General features: G+C 33.9%; 1 protein-coding gene across 1 annotated transcript; it reads left to right on the top strand.

Moving 5' to 3' along the window:
* The first annotated feature begins 793 nt into the window (after window positions 1–793).
* On the top strand, window positions 794–4294 carry QUA1 (Nucleotide-diphospho-sugar transferases superfamily protein). The gene is made up of 3 exons (XM_039042644.2): window positions 794–1271; window positions 2073–3320; window positions 3829–4294. The coding sequence occupies exons 1-3, from the start codon at window positions 1098–1100 to the stop codon at window positions 4102–4104; spliced, it is 1698 nt and encodes a 565-aa protein (XP_038898572.1). The 5' UTR covers window positions 794–1097; the 3' UTR covers window positions 4105–4294.
* The last annotated feature ends 12610 nt before the right edge of the window (window positions 4295–16904 follow it).

The raw sequence follows: 16904 nt of genomic DNA, 5'->3' as shown, positions 1-16904 counted from the left end.
CGGTATTTTATTTCACATTCATCTTACCCAATACACCTAGAATCTAGTCATAAAAAATACAAGCTCCTTCACATTTATGTTGAAGAGTTAACATAATTTTAATAGAAGAGACTAAAATAAAAACCTTTTAAAAGTTTATAAAACAAAACGAACATTTTTTAAAATTTAGAAGCTAAATTAAGTTTACTGAGGATTTAAATCGTAATTAAAATTTTTTTTATAATCTCATTGTCACTTTTTTTAGACTAGGGTTCATGGGTTGGGTTGGATTGAGTTGAAAGATTTTTTTATATTCAATCCAATTGTTGGGTTGTAAATTTTTTCAACCCAAATAACTCTTATTAGAAAATGAACTCAACCCAACTCAACTATAAAATATTTGGTTTGGATTAAATCGGGTCATTTATTTAAAATTTTATTTAAAAAAAAACAAAATGTAAATAAGTAAAAATATAATTTAATTATTTTCATATATTGAATAAAGATTAACTACTCAACTTCAATTTATATAGTGTAAATTTTCTTTATAAAGTGTAAATAAACTACTTTTAAGAGTTGTTAAAGAATAAATGATTAAAAAAAATAATGAAATTAAATAAAATTAAAATCAATATATGTATAAATAATTATGTTATAAGTAACAAAAAAAAATTATATATTAAAATTAATAATAAATTCGGATTGGTTTGAGTTATATTAAGTGAATTTAATGAATCAATCCAATCCAATTCATAAAATTTTCATTTATTTGAACTCAATCCAATCTAAATGAATTGACCCAATTCATCAAATCACACCAATTGAATTAGGTTGATTGGATTTTTCAGATCGGATTTTTTCGAAAATAGAGACAATGTTAATTAAATTTAACGTATTGATGGAAGGCAAATGGATGCGATAACCAAAAAGACTATATATAATTTATTTTGACAGAGACACTTTCAATGACGCGCTTTCAATTGTCTGTTTACATTAAACACTGACGCTTAGTTGGATCCCATACTCTCTCTCTCTCTTTCTCTTTCAGAGCCACAGATCTCTCCGCTTCTTCTTTCCTCTCTTTCTTCAACCTCTCTCTCTCTCTCTCACAGACGAAAATGGCGAACCTACGGAATACTGCTACAACCGCTAATGGAGGTTTTCTTCATTCCTTGCTTAGATTCTTCTCCTTCAGAGCTCTCCTCTCCGCCATTTCCATTGCATTCTTTCTCTTCCTCTCTTTCTCCTTATTCTTCACTTCCACCACTCACTCTTCCGATCTCACCCTTCCTGTAAGTTTTCGTCTTCTTTATTTCATCTTACTTTTTATTTTCTTCCTCATTATCATCTCTAATTTTCTCTTTCTGTTCCTTCCCACTATCATCATGATTTTGCTTTCTTTCTTGTGTCAATGGACTTCTCATTTCTGGAATATTACTTTAAATATCACTGTTCTCCTTCTATTATAATTATGTATTGTTTTGTGTTTGAGTTTTTGGATCCGGTTTTCGTAGATGCTCTGCCTCGCCTTAGATCGGAATTCTTCTTCAAATTCTCTCTCGAGCCTTGAATGTATTTCTTTTTCTTTTTTCTTTTTTCTTTTTTTAAACGAAGTTCACTTTATGAAACGTTTGCTTTTCGGATGTTGATATTTGTTCTGCTGTTTGTTTTTCTCTGGAATTTCCTTGGATGATGTTTTGTGTTGCGCACTGAAGTAAACGTGTGTTATGAAATTTTAGGGTTGCGATTCTGTTCCCTCAAACTATTATCATGATTTTGCTTTGTTTTGTGTTACTGGACTTCTCATTTCTGGAGTATTCCTTTAGATATCAATATTCTCCTGCTATTATAATTCTGTATTGTTTTGTGTTTGAGTGTTTGGATCCAGTTTCCATTGATGCTCTGCCTCGCTTTAGATCGGAATTCTTCTTCAGCTTGTCTTCTGAATGTACATTTTTTGTTTACATAGTTCGTTATATGAAACGTTTGTTTTTCAGATATTGACATTCGTTTTACTATTTGTTTTTCTCTGGAATTTCTTTGGATGTGTGTTGTGCTGTGCTCTGAAGTAAATGTGTGGTATGAAATTTTAGGGTTACGATTCTGCTCCATATCGAATTAATTCCAGAACAAGGCTTCCGCTAGCTGTTAAATCAGACCCGCTAAAATCACGGTTCGACCAGATCCGGAAGCAAGCCGATGACCATCGGACTTTGCTTCACGCCTATGCCTCTTATGCTCGAAGGCTTAAATTGGAGTATTCGAAGCTTGTTAGGGTATTCGCGGATCTTTCCCAGAATTATACGGATCTCAATAATAAACCCAGTTACCGTAGTCTCTTTGAGCCTGAAACAGCTTCTATCGATGAGGCTCTGCTTCGTCAGTTTGAGAAAGAGGTTAAAGAGCGTATTAAACTCACCAGACAAGTCATTGCTGAAGCCAAAGAATCATTTGATAATCAACTTAAGATTCAGAAGTTGAAGGATACGATTTTTTCAGTGAATGAATTATTGTCGAAAGCCAAGAAACAAGGTGCATTCTCAAGTTTAATTGCGGCGAAATCTCTTCCAAAAAGTTTGCACTGCATTGCAATGAGGTTGATGGAAGAAAGAATTGCACATCCAGACAAATATTCAGATGTAGGAAAGCCAGTACCACCAGAAATAGAGGATCCAAGTCTTTACCATTATGCAATATTCTCAGACAATGTAGTTGCTGCATCGGTTGTCGTTAATTCAGCTAGTAAGAATGCTGAAGAACCATGGAAGCATGTGTTTCATGTTGTTACTGACAAGATGAATCTTGGGGCAATGCAAGTTATGTTCAAATTGAAGGACTATAATGGAGCTCACATTGAAGTTAAGGCAGTGGAGGATTATAAGTTCTTGAATTCTTCCTATGTTCCAGTGCTTCGCCAATTAGAGTCTGCTAATTTACAAAGGTTTTACTTTGAGAATAGTGTTGAAAATGCAACGAAGGATACCACAAATATGAAGTTCAGAAATCCCAAATATCTATCAATTTTAAACCATTTGCGATTTTACTTACCTGAGATGTACCCAAAACTACATAGAATTCTGTTTTTGGATGATGATATAGTAGTCCAGAAGGACTTGACTGGCTTGTGGAAGATCGATATGGATGGAAAAGTAAATGGTGCAGTCGAGACATGTTTTGGCTCGTTCCACAGATATGCACAGTACATGAACTTTTCACATCCATTAATCAAAGAGAAGTTTGATCCCAAGGCATGTGCATGGGCTTATGGAATGAACTTCTTCGATTTGGATGCTTGGAGAAGAGAAAAATGCACAGAAGAATATCACTACTGGCAGAATATGGTAAGACAAACTACTTCTCAACTTGTATTCTGAATGTTCATTCCCTTCATGATAATTCTTTTTGCAAATTTTTTGGTCTGTCCCATTTCAAATATCTGACTGCCTATTAAGTTGCAATCAAATCATCTACTTGAATAACCGTATTCTAATTAGCAATTTTCTGATTTATTGGACAGCATGCCTTTATGTTAAAGTGTTTGATATTATTACATTTACTATAACCCTCTAGCTTAAACTTTTGGATGAATCAGTGATTTAATATGGTATCAAAGCAAGAGGTCTTATGTTCAAACCAGTGTATGAGGGTCTTATAGGATACTTTCTTCCACTTGAACTCAATTAATATTTAATATTTAAGATGTGTTTACGAATGCTAGTAATAGCACAATTTAAGTGCTTAATGACGAATCATTCATTTAGTTCTATTAGCTTAAAATTGCTTTCAAAAGTATGTTTTTACTTGTTCCTCTTGCCCTATCTCTAACCTATTAGTTATTGTTTCATGCAGAATGAAAATCGAACCTTGTGGAAGTTAGGGACATTGCCTCCTGGTTTAATCACATTCTACTCCACAACAAAGCCACTGGACAAGACATGGCATGTCCTTGGACTTGGTTACAATCCCAGCATCAGCAAGGGCGAGATCGAAAATGCTGCAGTTGTGCATTTCAATGGGAACATGAAACCTTGGCTAGACATTGCCATCACTCAATTTCGGCCATATTGGACCAAGTATGTGGATTATGACTTGGAGTTTGTTCAAGCCTGCAATCTTGGCCTTTAAATTGCCTCATGCATGTTCATCTTTATAGTGTTATAGAAGGAAAGATGTTGGGTCAGCTTATCCAAAGGAAAGCATTAACCATTCTTAGTGCCTATAAATATCATCATTTTGATTTCCCTTCTATTTTGTCACATAGAAATATTTGAGTTTTGAAGTAAATTATTATATGATTTTTTGAGGATGATTAAAATCTGTCGGTGGCATTACAGTTAGGCAGTTTCTTCCATTAATTTTGGGGGCCTACCTTACATTGAAAATATGGTTAAAAGAATTAATTGGAAGTTGGCTTGCTTTAATGGATTCTGAAGCCTGTCGGTGTAATTGTCAATTTATTATTCTGTTTTGTTCCAATTTGGAAATCTTTGTCAAATTAGGAATGTTGATTCACATTTTAATCTACATATTGGTCAAATTTAAATCAAAAGATAAGTTAGATAAATTTGCTAGAATTTGGGCATAATCAAATTTTCATTCCAGAAGAAATTTTAGAAAAGTGTATCTTAGAATTTTATTCCAAATCTAAATCAAAATTTGATAGAACCTAACATTTATATGTATTAGATTTTGATGTATTCTAAACTTCATCCCAAATATTTTATTTTAAAATAAATGTAAAATTCAAACTCTAGTCATGTTATTTCAAATTTAGAAATGTTGTTATATTCATATTCAATTAATATCAATTTGGTACAGTAGTTTGAGATCAAATTTGTTATTGAAAATTTTAATTGATAATAGTACATAAAAAAATGTCAAAAACAGAAAAGAAAAGGAAAAAAAAAAAAGCAAAGTCAGCATATAGACTTGTAGAACTTAGGCTTCGTTTACCTCATTGAAAAATCAATGGAAATTAAAAAAAAAATAAAAAATCATTTGACTACTTTTGATGTTGTTTACTTGTGTTTTGTAATTGTAATGACACATGGACTCCACATCCAAATTTGTAATGAAATAACGCGATCCGATTGATGAATAAAGAATATTCAATTCGATTGCATGTGAGAATTATATCTTGCCGCTATCATTACTATCATAGTTATCGTTATACTACCATTGAAAAATTATCGATTTTGATATTTTTATTATTACCGTTAGTGCTCGATCCTTAGAGGTGGAGGTAAAGGTAGCGGTAACAATAAATTCGACAAAATTCATTATTTTAAGTAAATGCGATTAAAATCAATCCAATTACATTTACAATTCAAGTTCATCACAGTTGGTCCATCAATAAAATTTCATTATTATTACATTAATTTTCATTACGGTTTGATAAACATGACCTTAAGGTTAAACACCTTTACACTCTCAAATAGTCAAACACACTATAAATCCATTTGCACTTCCAAACCGTAATTGTTTTAACTTATAGACTAATTAATTTTTAGACTAAACAACTCTAGATTTAATAACTCAATTTAAAGTTTTAAATGTTCCCAAACTAAAAAAAAAATTGATCGGTTATGCATAATCTCTCACACTTTCATCCTTTTTTGTATGTTATTCGATTACGATTTTGTTTTAAATTTTTATTTTTATAATTTTTTTCTCATAATTTCATTACTATAATTTTTATTTTCTTGGAAAAACATTTGAATTCTGAATCACAAAAATAATTTTAAATTCTTAATCTTTTTTCTTGTTTAGTTGTAGAACTCGGCTTGGACTTTGAACTCCTCATTAAAATGTTGGCTTGAGTAATGTGTCTGCATAACATAATTGAGGTAGTCAAATTATAGATTGATTCGAAATGTAATCTCATTTTTGTGGAAAGTGTTTTCTAAAAAAATGTGTTTGAAATGGTTGTAGCCTAGTAGTCAAGTATTACTTGAGTCAAAATATAGGTCTTTCACATATTACCATAGAAGACTAACTGTTTTAAATCGATGGCTTACGTAATTCGACCTTAATCATGAACTAACTATGAACCTCTGTTTCTTTGGGATTAACTTTAGATTTGCATAGGTGAGGGTTGACTCAACAGCGCCGGTTCAATAAGCCTCCCATTTCAGGGTAAGACCGGATAGATAGTTGGGAACATAGGGTGCAAAACGGAATTCACACCTATCCGATGTAGAGATAGTAGAGAGGTTATTCTCTTAAGTACTAAATCTAGGTCTTGAATAAGAGGTCTCACCCTATCAATGGCCCGAGAGGGACTCAGTTTAGTGATTGAATCACAAATCAATTGTTCATTAGAGGATTAGTGAGACTTAAGAAGTAAGATGTAATTTTGGGGTAAAACAACATTTGACCCAGTGTTATTATGAACAGCCTGTGAAGAGTCGACTTACTGGTTATGGTTAAATCAAATTGACAGAAATATATCTACAGTGAGAATAGTGCAACTACTGAACTATAGTAGTGTGTCTCGGTAATTAACGAATATTGATTAATTCAGTTTAAAGAGTTTAGCCAATTAGTCTCAAATCGTTGGAGTTCATGATTTTTAGGTTCATAAGGTCCCTCTACTAGCTCGTAAATCTTGGATTAGTATATTGAGTGATTTTGAAGCGTTCAAATTCAATTTAGGAATTAAATTTGAAGTGTTCAAATTTTAAATTAAGATTTGAATTTGAATTGTTCAATTTCAAATAGGGTTTAGATAATTATATTCGATATAATTGATATTTAACTTATCGAAATTAAACGTAATTGGAGAGTTTAAAATATTTTATGTTGATTTAAATATTAATTACATGAATAGGATTCATGTATGATAAAAGTGTTTAATTAATTTAATATTTGATATTAAATTACTAATTAATTAATTAATTTTTTAATTAATTAATTAAAAATCAAATTAATTTTTAATTTTCAAATTCAATTTTAGAATTTGAATTTTGTATTTGATTAATTTTGAATTAAATCAATATAAATTGAAAATTGATTATTCAATAGTGGGATTACCTAACTTTTGAAGTGTGGATTAATCCCAAATGCCGATACCTATCCCACTTGATATTGCCATTTGAAGTGTCATGTAGCTGATAGCTTGAGTTCTTGCATGTATATGATATATAAAAAGCTCAGAATTTCTGAGTTTGAAGATGATGAAGATTAAATTTTTGAAATTCAGCAAAACTCTCTCTATCCCTCAAACCCTCTCCGATTCCATACACAAATTCACTTCAATTCTAAGTTCCACTACTCAAATCCAAGTTGGAGAATAATAGAGAAGACACTCTTGGTGGTCTTTTGTTGATTTGAAAGTCAAATTCGTGGAAAACTACTTGGATTCGGAGGAATTCTTCAAAGGTATATGTTCTAAAACCCTATTCTTTGAAAATCTGTTTTTGTATACTTTTGAAACTCAAATTAAATGTAATTAGAGTGCTTATTGGTTCTGATTGCTTCTGTTGTATATTTATACATTCCATCAATTGGTATCAGAGCATGATTTAAGTACTCAATTAACATTAATTTGAGTTTAATGGGTGAATTTCTATGGATGCATGTTTGGTTGACTGATATGGTTGAAATTCAACTTTGGCATTAGATTTCTCTTTGTTTATGAAGTTTAATTTATAATTGACTCTTGACAGATGAGCTTATAAGCTGATCTTGATGAAACCCATAGTGTTGCAACACTAGGGTAGAGCATTGCAACGCTACTCATCCTAGCCTAGAAAGGCGTGCGTTCATGAGTCAGTTTGCACGAGTGAAGCTAGTTTGACCGGTATTGTTGGTTTTTGGTCCGGTTCAACTCCCTTTGGTCTGGTTCAGCCTCATTTGGAATCTTGGAGAGCCGGTTCGAGCAATTTGGGTCTGGTTGGGATCTGGTTGAGCAGTCCAGATTCAAGTTAAAGTTGTTTTTGACTCTTTATGTAATATTTAGTCATTATGGTTGCTTAGGATGCCAAAGTTGAACCATATTAGTGGTGTTTAAATATTTTTGCATGTGACGTATGTTATATTAAAATTGAAGCATGTATGTGCATAATGTATGCCATGTAAATTTAAAATCCCACCATAGGAAGCATGTTACATGCATTGAAAATATATTATAAAGAGTTATAATATGCATTATGCATGTTTAGGGTTTCTATAGTTTAATATAAGTGTTATATTAAAGTATGTATGTCTTTGTTTTATGTTATGGATGCAAAGCATGTCTATTATTTTATAAGTTGTTATAAAATTAGATTAGACATTAAAATCCATAACAGAGACAATTTGCATGCTCTGTAGGCTAACCACTTGTTTTAATAGTTAAAATAGGTCATTATCTTATAAAACTACGATTACAAACTCAACGGGTATATAATCCTATTTAAGGTTGAGGGTACTTAAGTTGACAGTCCATGAAACACCTACTACCTGAGGATTATGGTCGAGTAATTGAGTGTTGTTAACCGGTTATATGAGCATGTGTGAGCGGTGTAAGGTGTTAAAATTGGTTTATCACCTAAACATCGTAGGTTAAATTCCAATTATAAATGTTATACCTGGATAAACCACATAGACTTATGTTGTTTAATTAGTCAGAATAAACGTAAGTAAAAGTATATCCAAACAAGTAGAACATTACCACGGGAGATGAGTGAATAACATATATGATATGTTGTTAGAACACTTCAGTGGGAGATTAGTAACATATACGATATATTTTTCTTATCTCTCAAGTCTCTAAGAGTTCACACCTGAGATTCATGTTTGGCTTCGTGTCACCCTGGGAGTGACCTCCATTCGGAAAGTATTTGCATGAGTCAATAGCAAGGTGAATAGGGGAAGTAGTTCATAGTACAATTAAATATATATGATATATTAATCTTAGCTCTCACGTCCCTAAGAGTTCACATCGTGAGATTCATTCTTGGTTTCGTGTCACTCTGGGAGTGACCTCCATTCGAAAAGTGTTTGCATGGGTTAATGGTACGATTAAATATATACGATATATTGATCTTAGCTCTCACGTCCCTAAGAGTTCACAGCGTGAGATTCATACTTACTAGGGGTGTTCGTGGGTTGGGTTGGGTTGGGTTGAATGACTTTTTAGACCCAACCCGATTGTTCGGGTTGTAAATTTCTTCAACCCAAATAACCCTCATTAAAAAATGAACTCAATCCAACCCAACCATAAAACATTTGGATTGGTTTGGTTCGGGTTACTCGGGTCATTTATTTAATTTTTTTTATAAAAGGAAGTAAAATATTGATACGTAAAATTTTGATTTAACTATTTTCATATATGAATTAAGATTAACAACTCAATTTCAATTTATATAATGTATAATATTTTTTCAAAGTACAAAAAAAGAAATTATTTTTAAGAGTTGTTGAAGAATAAATTATCCAAAAAACTTTTAAAATTAAAGAAAACTAAAATAAATACAGTATATCTAATTGTACATAAGCAATATATATATATATATATATATATATATATATATATATATATATATATTAAAGTTAATAATAAATCCGGGTTGGTTTGGGTTATTTTAGGTAACCCATGAACCAACCCAACCCATAAATTTTTTATTTATTTGAATCCAACACAACCCAAAAAGTTCATAACCTAACCCAAACCGAACGGGTTGGATTGGGTTGATTGATTTTTTCGGGTCATCGGATTTTTTGAACACCCCTAATGCTTGCCTTTGTGTCACCCTAGGAGTGACTTCCATTCAGAAAATGTTTGTGTGAGTCAATAGCAATGTGAATGGGGGAAGTAGATCATAGTAAGTGGGTAAAGGATATATGTAACGTGTTTTACAGTCTCTTCCATTAGTTTGGACCGTGAGATTTCTATGTTGCCCCTGTTGTCGTCTTTTGGGTGGCATTAGCTAGTTGTTAACCACAACTATCCCCTCGGAGGGTTGTAACATAGGATTTAGAACAACTCGAACTCCAAAAATAGATAGGATTTCTTAGGTCGATTCCCAACCTTGACTCTCTAATTCGGTAGCATCGTTAGGGCTGCTAATCTCTGAAATCTAAAAATAGAGGATTACATTTATAGAATTACTAAGTGTTAGTAAGTTCTTGACAGAAAGCAGTAACTAAATGACTATAGGAATAAGAGTTATTCTGGAGATAGTATTTACTCAAGAGCGTCTTGCATTAGTGAAAGAGTATTTGACTGCCCCTTGGTAGCACTTATTCTAATTCACTATTAAAGGAAATCAGACATAAGGATTTCCATGAGTAGTGGAAGGATCATTCCAAATTTCAATCGTATATGAACATTCACAATTACAGTCATAAACGGAAACAACAAGCTATGCACAAACCCGAAATTACAACATGTTTTACTCTACGATCATGGGAAAGAATACACATACCTTTGAAGACTCATCTTCAAGACCCTTGATCACGAACGCTCGTTCACAGAAACACGACAACACACGAACGCTCGAACTCTATGACCGCAACACTGCATGACCCACAGCGATCTCGAACACAACGATCACCTAGATCACAAACATAGCAAATGCAACGAACAACTTCCACAGAACCTCGATAGCGTTGAGTTGAGTATGACACCACCACAAAGATTACCTTCGTATTCTTGTTGTGAGAATCTAGAAGTGTGGGCTCTGTGTGGACTTGGTTAGAGGCAGAGATTGGAAGAGAACAATTGTGTAAACGATTGAGCAAGTAGGAGATGTCAAAGTATATCGTATAGATGATGCCTAATGTTTAACAAAAGCTATACAATCGTTTAGCTCATCGGTCAACTGAGTGTCTATCGTATAGAAACACTCCACGATCGTCTAGTCTCTCCAAGTTGTCGTTTAGTAAATCGTATTTACTTGACAACCTTTCCGTGAGAACTTTCCGAGAATGGAAATCTCAAATCAACGATTACTAAAATTTGGAAAACATTTTTCCTTTTTATCTCATAGTTACCATGAAACCACCAATAACCTCACACTCAATTGGTTATTAGAGAAAAAGAGATAATTATCCAATAATTAATATTATTATAAATATATACCATAACCAACTTACCATATTATATTTATAACCTATAGTTTTAATATTTCATCTCATAAAATATATAAACCATAGCTTTTTTTCTATTCTATGGTCCTTAATGTAAATCTCATTTACATTAATCATCCACTAGATGTATCTTATCATATATAATCGAATTACCTCTTGTCAATTTGAACATTTCAAATCAACACCAAGAACTTATTCTCAACTTGAATCCATTGAGCTACCAATGGAACCTTATGAACCTGTAGCTCGAACCTCCAACAGTACGTGAATAACTTACTAACTTTTTAGTCACGGGATCCACCATCCGTTAACTGTCAGGCACTTCACTAAAGACCGACAACTAAACTCTCCTTACTATTGATATATTATGTGTCCATCTTAACTAATCATAGTGCGATAACCCTTCACAGATCGCTCGTAAATACAGCTTAGCCAATAACCATTATGCCCCTGTAGTTACATCTAAGTCCTTAAGTACCACTGATCCCTCTAATGAACATAAGTCATAGTCCTACTATGACTGAGTCCTCTCTTTCAAAGAGAAGTTGTGGCCACTATGTTCAAGCCCCGGAATCAGCCTTTAAGGGAGCAATCTATCTACTTACCCCTGCTTCAGAGAAGGAGTGAGTTCCATCTTGTGTAACTCAGTTCCCAGCTCCCAAATTAGATAAGTCCCCAAAAAGGTAGACATGTTGAGTTGGCAATCTGGCCACTCTCACCCATACTAAACAAAGGACCGCCCTCAAAGGCAGGAGTTCCCAAAACACTCAGGATTAGGGTCATGTCACCTATGGTCGTTTAGGTGAGATGTAAGTCTCCAGTATCAATGGAATTATATACAGAGACGAATCATCTCATGGTCCGGTCTTATACAAACTCTTTGTATAGGACATCCATTCACATGTCTCCACATGAATGGTCAAGATCTACCATCTGTAGTAGTTCACAACACTTGCAAACCTTTACAAAACGGGTCGTATCCGTAATGTCACCAGGATCAGGTATCCCACCTTAATCCTTAAACTACAAACCTATTTAGGTTATCACTTAAGGCATGATCCACTTGTATATCTCATATATATGCTTAAGTTTATATACGATAACCATGGAGCTTTGTTTATTAGATATGAGTAAATTCCAGAATGAAATAACTCTTATTTCTTTTCATAACAATGTGTATATATTACAAACAACAAGACTCAAAGAGAATTAGGACACCAATCCCAATAACTATAGTATCAATACAAATAAATAATGAATTTTGGGTACATTATTACTTTTGCTAAAATTGAATTGGGTTTAAAAGCAATTTACTAATTATAATTTGTTTAAAATTTCAGTATGTCGAATTCTTCCAAATTACATGCTTCCAGTTTAGTTAACGGTAATAAATATTCAACATAGAAATCAAATATACTAGCAGACGATAATTTGAAATTTCTTTTAACAGAGGAATGTCCTCTATCTCCCAATTCATCTTCAAATAAAAAAGTTTTGAACTTCATACATGAGGATATGAAAGTAGGACGACAAAGTAAATATGATTTGCTTGTCATTGAGACATGCTTAGTGGAAAATGATTAAAAAGACCTGAATAATAAATTCAGGTGCCACTAATCATATCTATGCTTTCACTCAGGAAACTTGTTCTTGGAGACAGCTTACAAAAGGTGAAACAACCTTTAAGGTAGAGACCAGGGAGGTTGTTTCAACTCAAGCAGTGGGAGATATGAAGTTATTTGTTAGAGATAAATACATTTTACTTGAAAATTTTTATTATATTCCTTCTATGAAAAGGAATTTAATTTCTATCTCATGTTTACTTAAATGTAATTATAAAGTTTCTTTTGAAAATAATGAAGTGTTCATTATTTCAAAAGGTCTTAAGATATGTTCTACAAATTTGGAAAATAACTTATACTTGTTAAAACCAATTGAGGTAAAAGCTGTTTTGAATATAGAGATGTTTAAAACAGCTAAAACTCATAATAAGAAAAGGAAAATTTCTCAAAATGCCCGTTCTGTCGATTCTAAATAATTTATACGTCCACTGCCCGTTCTATCGTGACTCGTCGTCGCGCCTTGCCGACCTCTTCTTTTTTGCCGAAAACTTGGAATTTCGGGTGAGATTTAAGGTTTATTTGGTTTTTATTTAATGGGCTATGAATGCCCATCAAATTCGCTCTAATTTAAGTAATACCCATGATGTGTTGTTGCTCAGATCGGGGTTTTGAGGCTTTTTTCGGCACTGTTTAGTAGCTTGGGGGTGAATTGTTCTAACACACTTTATGGGTAAGACTGTAGTTCTTGAGTTGTTTTGTTTGGGTTTTAACCTTAGAATTTATGTCACGCATAAGGATTAGGTTTTTGGCTGTCATTTAAAAGTAATTGAGGGTCACATTACGTTTTGGGTGAATGATTTGGGACGATTTAAGATAATTTTATGTATGGATTTAAGCCTAATAGGTTTAATTAATTTTTGGTTTAGGTAGTAGTGTTGACTTAAGGTCTCTCAAGTTAAAAGGGGAGATTAAATTCCTTACGCTAGATTATTGTGGTAAGTTACCTATTGTTGGTTTGCCCTCGAACCTAAGTATGTGTTGAATATTGGTTCCTACTTTAGCATTTATGCCTATGTGAGACTAATAATGACTATTAGCATTTTTATCGAGCTATGCACATCGCATGTTATGAGCCTTCGGGTTCACACCCTATACTTCTATTACGATGTTCCCGGCTATGCACGTCGCATGTTATGAGCCTTCGGGTTTACACCCTATGCTTCTATTATGATGTTCCCTTGGGTTCCCCACTTATGTTTATGACTGTGTCCCTCCAGGTTCACTACCTATGAAAGCGTGTCCTCGGACTTTGCCCTTTATACTTATGCCTATGCCTACGATGCATTTTTTGCACTTGAGTCCCAATAGGAAGGCTAATAGTTCACCTAGTGAGCCCAGTAGTGGGTTACTTATGTCATACCCACTCCCAGATTACCCTCTTAATTTGAAAGAGGATATGACTGTGGTAGTTACTAGCCCTACCGCCAGCACTTACCACCTTAGCCTTCCTATCTAAAGGCCAACCTATTAAACATTAATTATGTATGCATACAATATGTCTCCTTAAGGTTCTAAATAATATTATATAAACACATGCATACAGCCATGACATACCATCTAAGGGAAAAATATTCACAGATGGGCCCAAACAACTCTAACAAAGCCCTAGTCTCTCTCAAAACATGTGTACATAAACAAATCATCAACCTAAGTCTTCTTAATAAGTCGGGTCTTTCAGTGGCAAGCAGCAACAGGATCAACCTTGAGGAATCTGACCGCTACCTGACAAAGGAAAACACAGAAAATTTATGAGCCCAGTGAGTGACTATAGATTCATACTACGTCATGCATTACATCACTATAACATGTAAGTATACCGATGAATATCTCAAGAAACTTTCTCTAAATATAGCTTAAAACCATTCTTATACATCATTAAATATCATTATTCCTTAGTTGAGAACGAGTCTAAAACACTCTAACTCCCAACCTCTATTACCAACCAAGAGATCCATACTTCGGCCTCCCTTTGGTGGTGTATGACCTAGGAGACCCATATTTCAGCCTCTCATTTAGAACTACCTACGTGCACGTGGAGTTTTCTAAGTACCGTCAATACCTTAGGTATTATTACCCAGATACTTTCTCCATGTCCTTTACTATCAGGTTATTTCGTAGCATCAAATTAAGTTTCATTGCATATCATTTACACAAGAACTCATTCTATCATATCCTTCCTCTAGGAAGCATATTTCAACATTAAAATCCTAACTTTTGTAACGATTTCACAACATACCTTGGTCTGTGTTAAACATATACAAGCCGGGGTAGATACGCTAAGCTATTCATTAACCATTTGTTGCTTGAGGGAGTATAAATTCACCATTAACATCACTGTAACTTACTTGGCCTTATATGCATAAGTATTAAAATCATTAAGTTCACTTAGTCACTCACAGCTTGTCAAGGCTCTTAACGGTTTATATGCCTCTCCTAGCTCTTCTTAGCCCGAAAGAACATAATTCCCAGTTAAACTACTTAGAATTCTTAGTAAAATACCTCAAATAGTTCATTTACTAATGGAACTTTCATCAACAAAGACAGCATTACTAACGAGATGATCATCACGAGTGAATTCATACTTCATGAGCGAGATCCTCATGAGTGATATCCTCATCATGAGCGAGATTAAGCTTTTTCTAGCAAACTTTCGTCCTAGCGATACTCACCTTACCAGCGAGATTCAGCCCAAATTTCAGCGAGATTTCTTTTTTGAGTGAAATCTTTATTACAAAATTAGCGAGATTATCATCCTGAGTGAGATCCTCATGCCCTTTATCTTGCTCTCGCTCTCTATGGTGAGCTGTTTGCTTGTTCTTCCCAAACAGTTGTCTGCTTCTGCACAGATTCTTTGTTTCAACTTCAAAAATTCATAACTCAAAATCTAAAATTCTTTTCAAGAAACTTTCTTCTACTAACTTGTTTAGAATTAAGTAACTTTCTTACCTTAAACTTTCAGTGGAAAATTTCTTATGGTTTGGCCTGGAGCTTCCAATCTTCACCTCAGGTCCTGATTAATCCAAGATTCCGCCTCTTCTACAAATTCTTCACTTTTTGTTCTTTTCCTCCAACAATCTTTTTCCGACAAGACAACCTCGAAAACTAGATTCTCCTAGCTTTTAAATGGCCGATTTCACTAAATTTTCTCATGCCAATTGCCAAAACCATGCTTTTGAAATTCCCTTTCCTTTTAATCTTCCTGCCGCCTCCCGAGTTCAAGGATAAAACCGCCACGTCACCCCTACATTTAGTGCCTACAGCCAAAACCAGTAAATGAGCTTCCTCATTTAATATGTTTTTCTTTTCCCTTTCTCCACAACTCCTATAAATAAACATAGATTTCCAATTGTTAAATATTTAATATAACATTCCCTTGACTAGACATGCTTATCTAGAAAAATTAGAGTTCGGGGTTTACATTCACCTCCCCCTTAAAAGAAATTTCATCCTATAAATTTACCTGATATGTCGTTTGAAAAGTTGAGGATATTTCTTTCTCATTTGTTCTTCAGGTTCCCAGGTAGCTTCCTCGATTCCATGATTACGCCATAGCACCTTCACTAAAAAAATCGTCTTATTTCTGAGTACCTGGTCTTTCCTGTCTAAAATCTCGATGGCCTCTTCCTTGTAAGATAAATCTTCTTTGAGCTGTACTGGTTATGTTGTTAGTATGTGCATTGGGTCAGGCACGTATTTCCTTAACATTGACACATGAAATACGTCGTGAATACAAGTTAGATCCATCGGCACCTGCAATCTATATGCTACTGGACCAATTCGTTCCACAGTTTCATATGGTCCGATGTACCGTGGACTTAACTTTCCTTTTCTCCCAAATCAGAGAATTCCTTTCCATGGGGACAGCCGAAGGAATACCCGATCTCCAACTTCAAATTCTAGTTCTCTTCTTCGCTTATTAGCATAGCTCTTTTGTCTATCTTAAGCCGACTTAAGATTATCCCTGATAAGTTTCACATTCTCCGTTGTTTGTTGAACTAATTCTGGACCCAATAATTGTCGTTCTCTGACTTCATTCCAACATACTGGGGTCCTGCAAGGTCGGTCGTACAATGCTTCATAGGGAGCCATTTTGATACTAGAATGGTAGCTATTGTTGTATGCAAATTCAATCAATGATAAGTGTGTATCCCAACTTCCTTTGAATTGTAATACACAAGCTCTTAACATATCTTCCAGTGTATGTATAGTTCTTTCCGACTGTCCATCTGT

This window comes from Benincasa hispida, chromosome 9, assembly GCF_027475165.1.
Source record: "Benincasa hispida cultivar pf3 chromosome 9, pf3_genome.v1.1, whole genome shotgun sequence".
In the NCBI taxonomy this organism is placed as follows: Eukaryota; Viridiplantae; Streptophyta; class Magnoliopsida; order Cucurbitales; family Cucurbitaceae; genus Benincasa; species Benincasa hispida.
This window is presented reverse-complemented; position numbering and strand designations above follow the sequence as displayed.

Coding starts and splice junctions, on each gene's coding strand:
- QUA1 (XM_039042644.2), top strand. CDS start 1,098: ATGGCGAACCTACGGAATACTGCTACAACCGCTAATGGAGGTTTTCTT. Junction 1,272..2,072: donor CTTCCGATCTCACCCTTCCT/GTAAGTTTTCGT, acceptor ATGAAATTTTAG/GGTTACGATTCTGCTCCATA. Junction 3,321..3,828: donor ATCACTACTGGCAGAATATG/GTAAGACAAACT, acceptor TGTTTCATGCAG/AATGAAAATCGAACCTTGTG.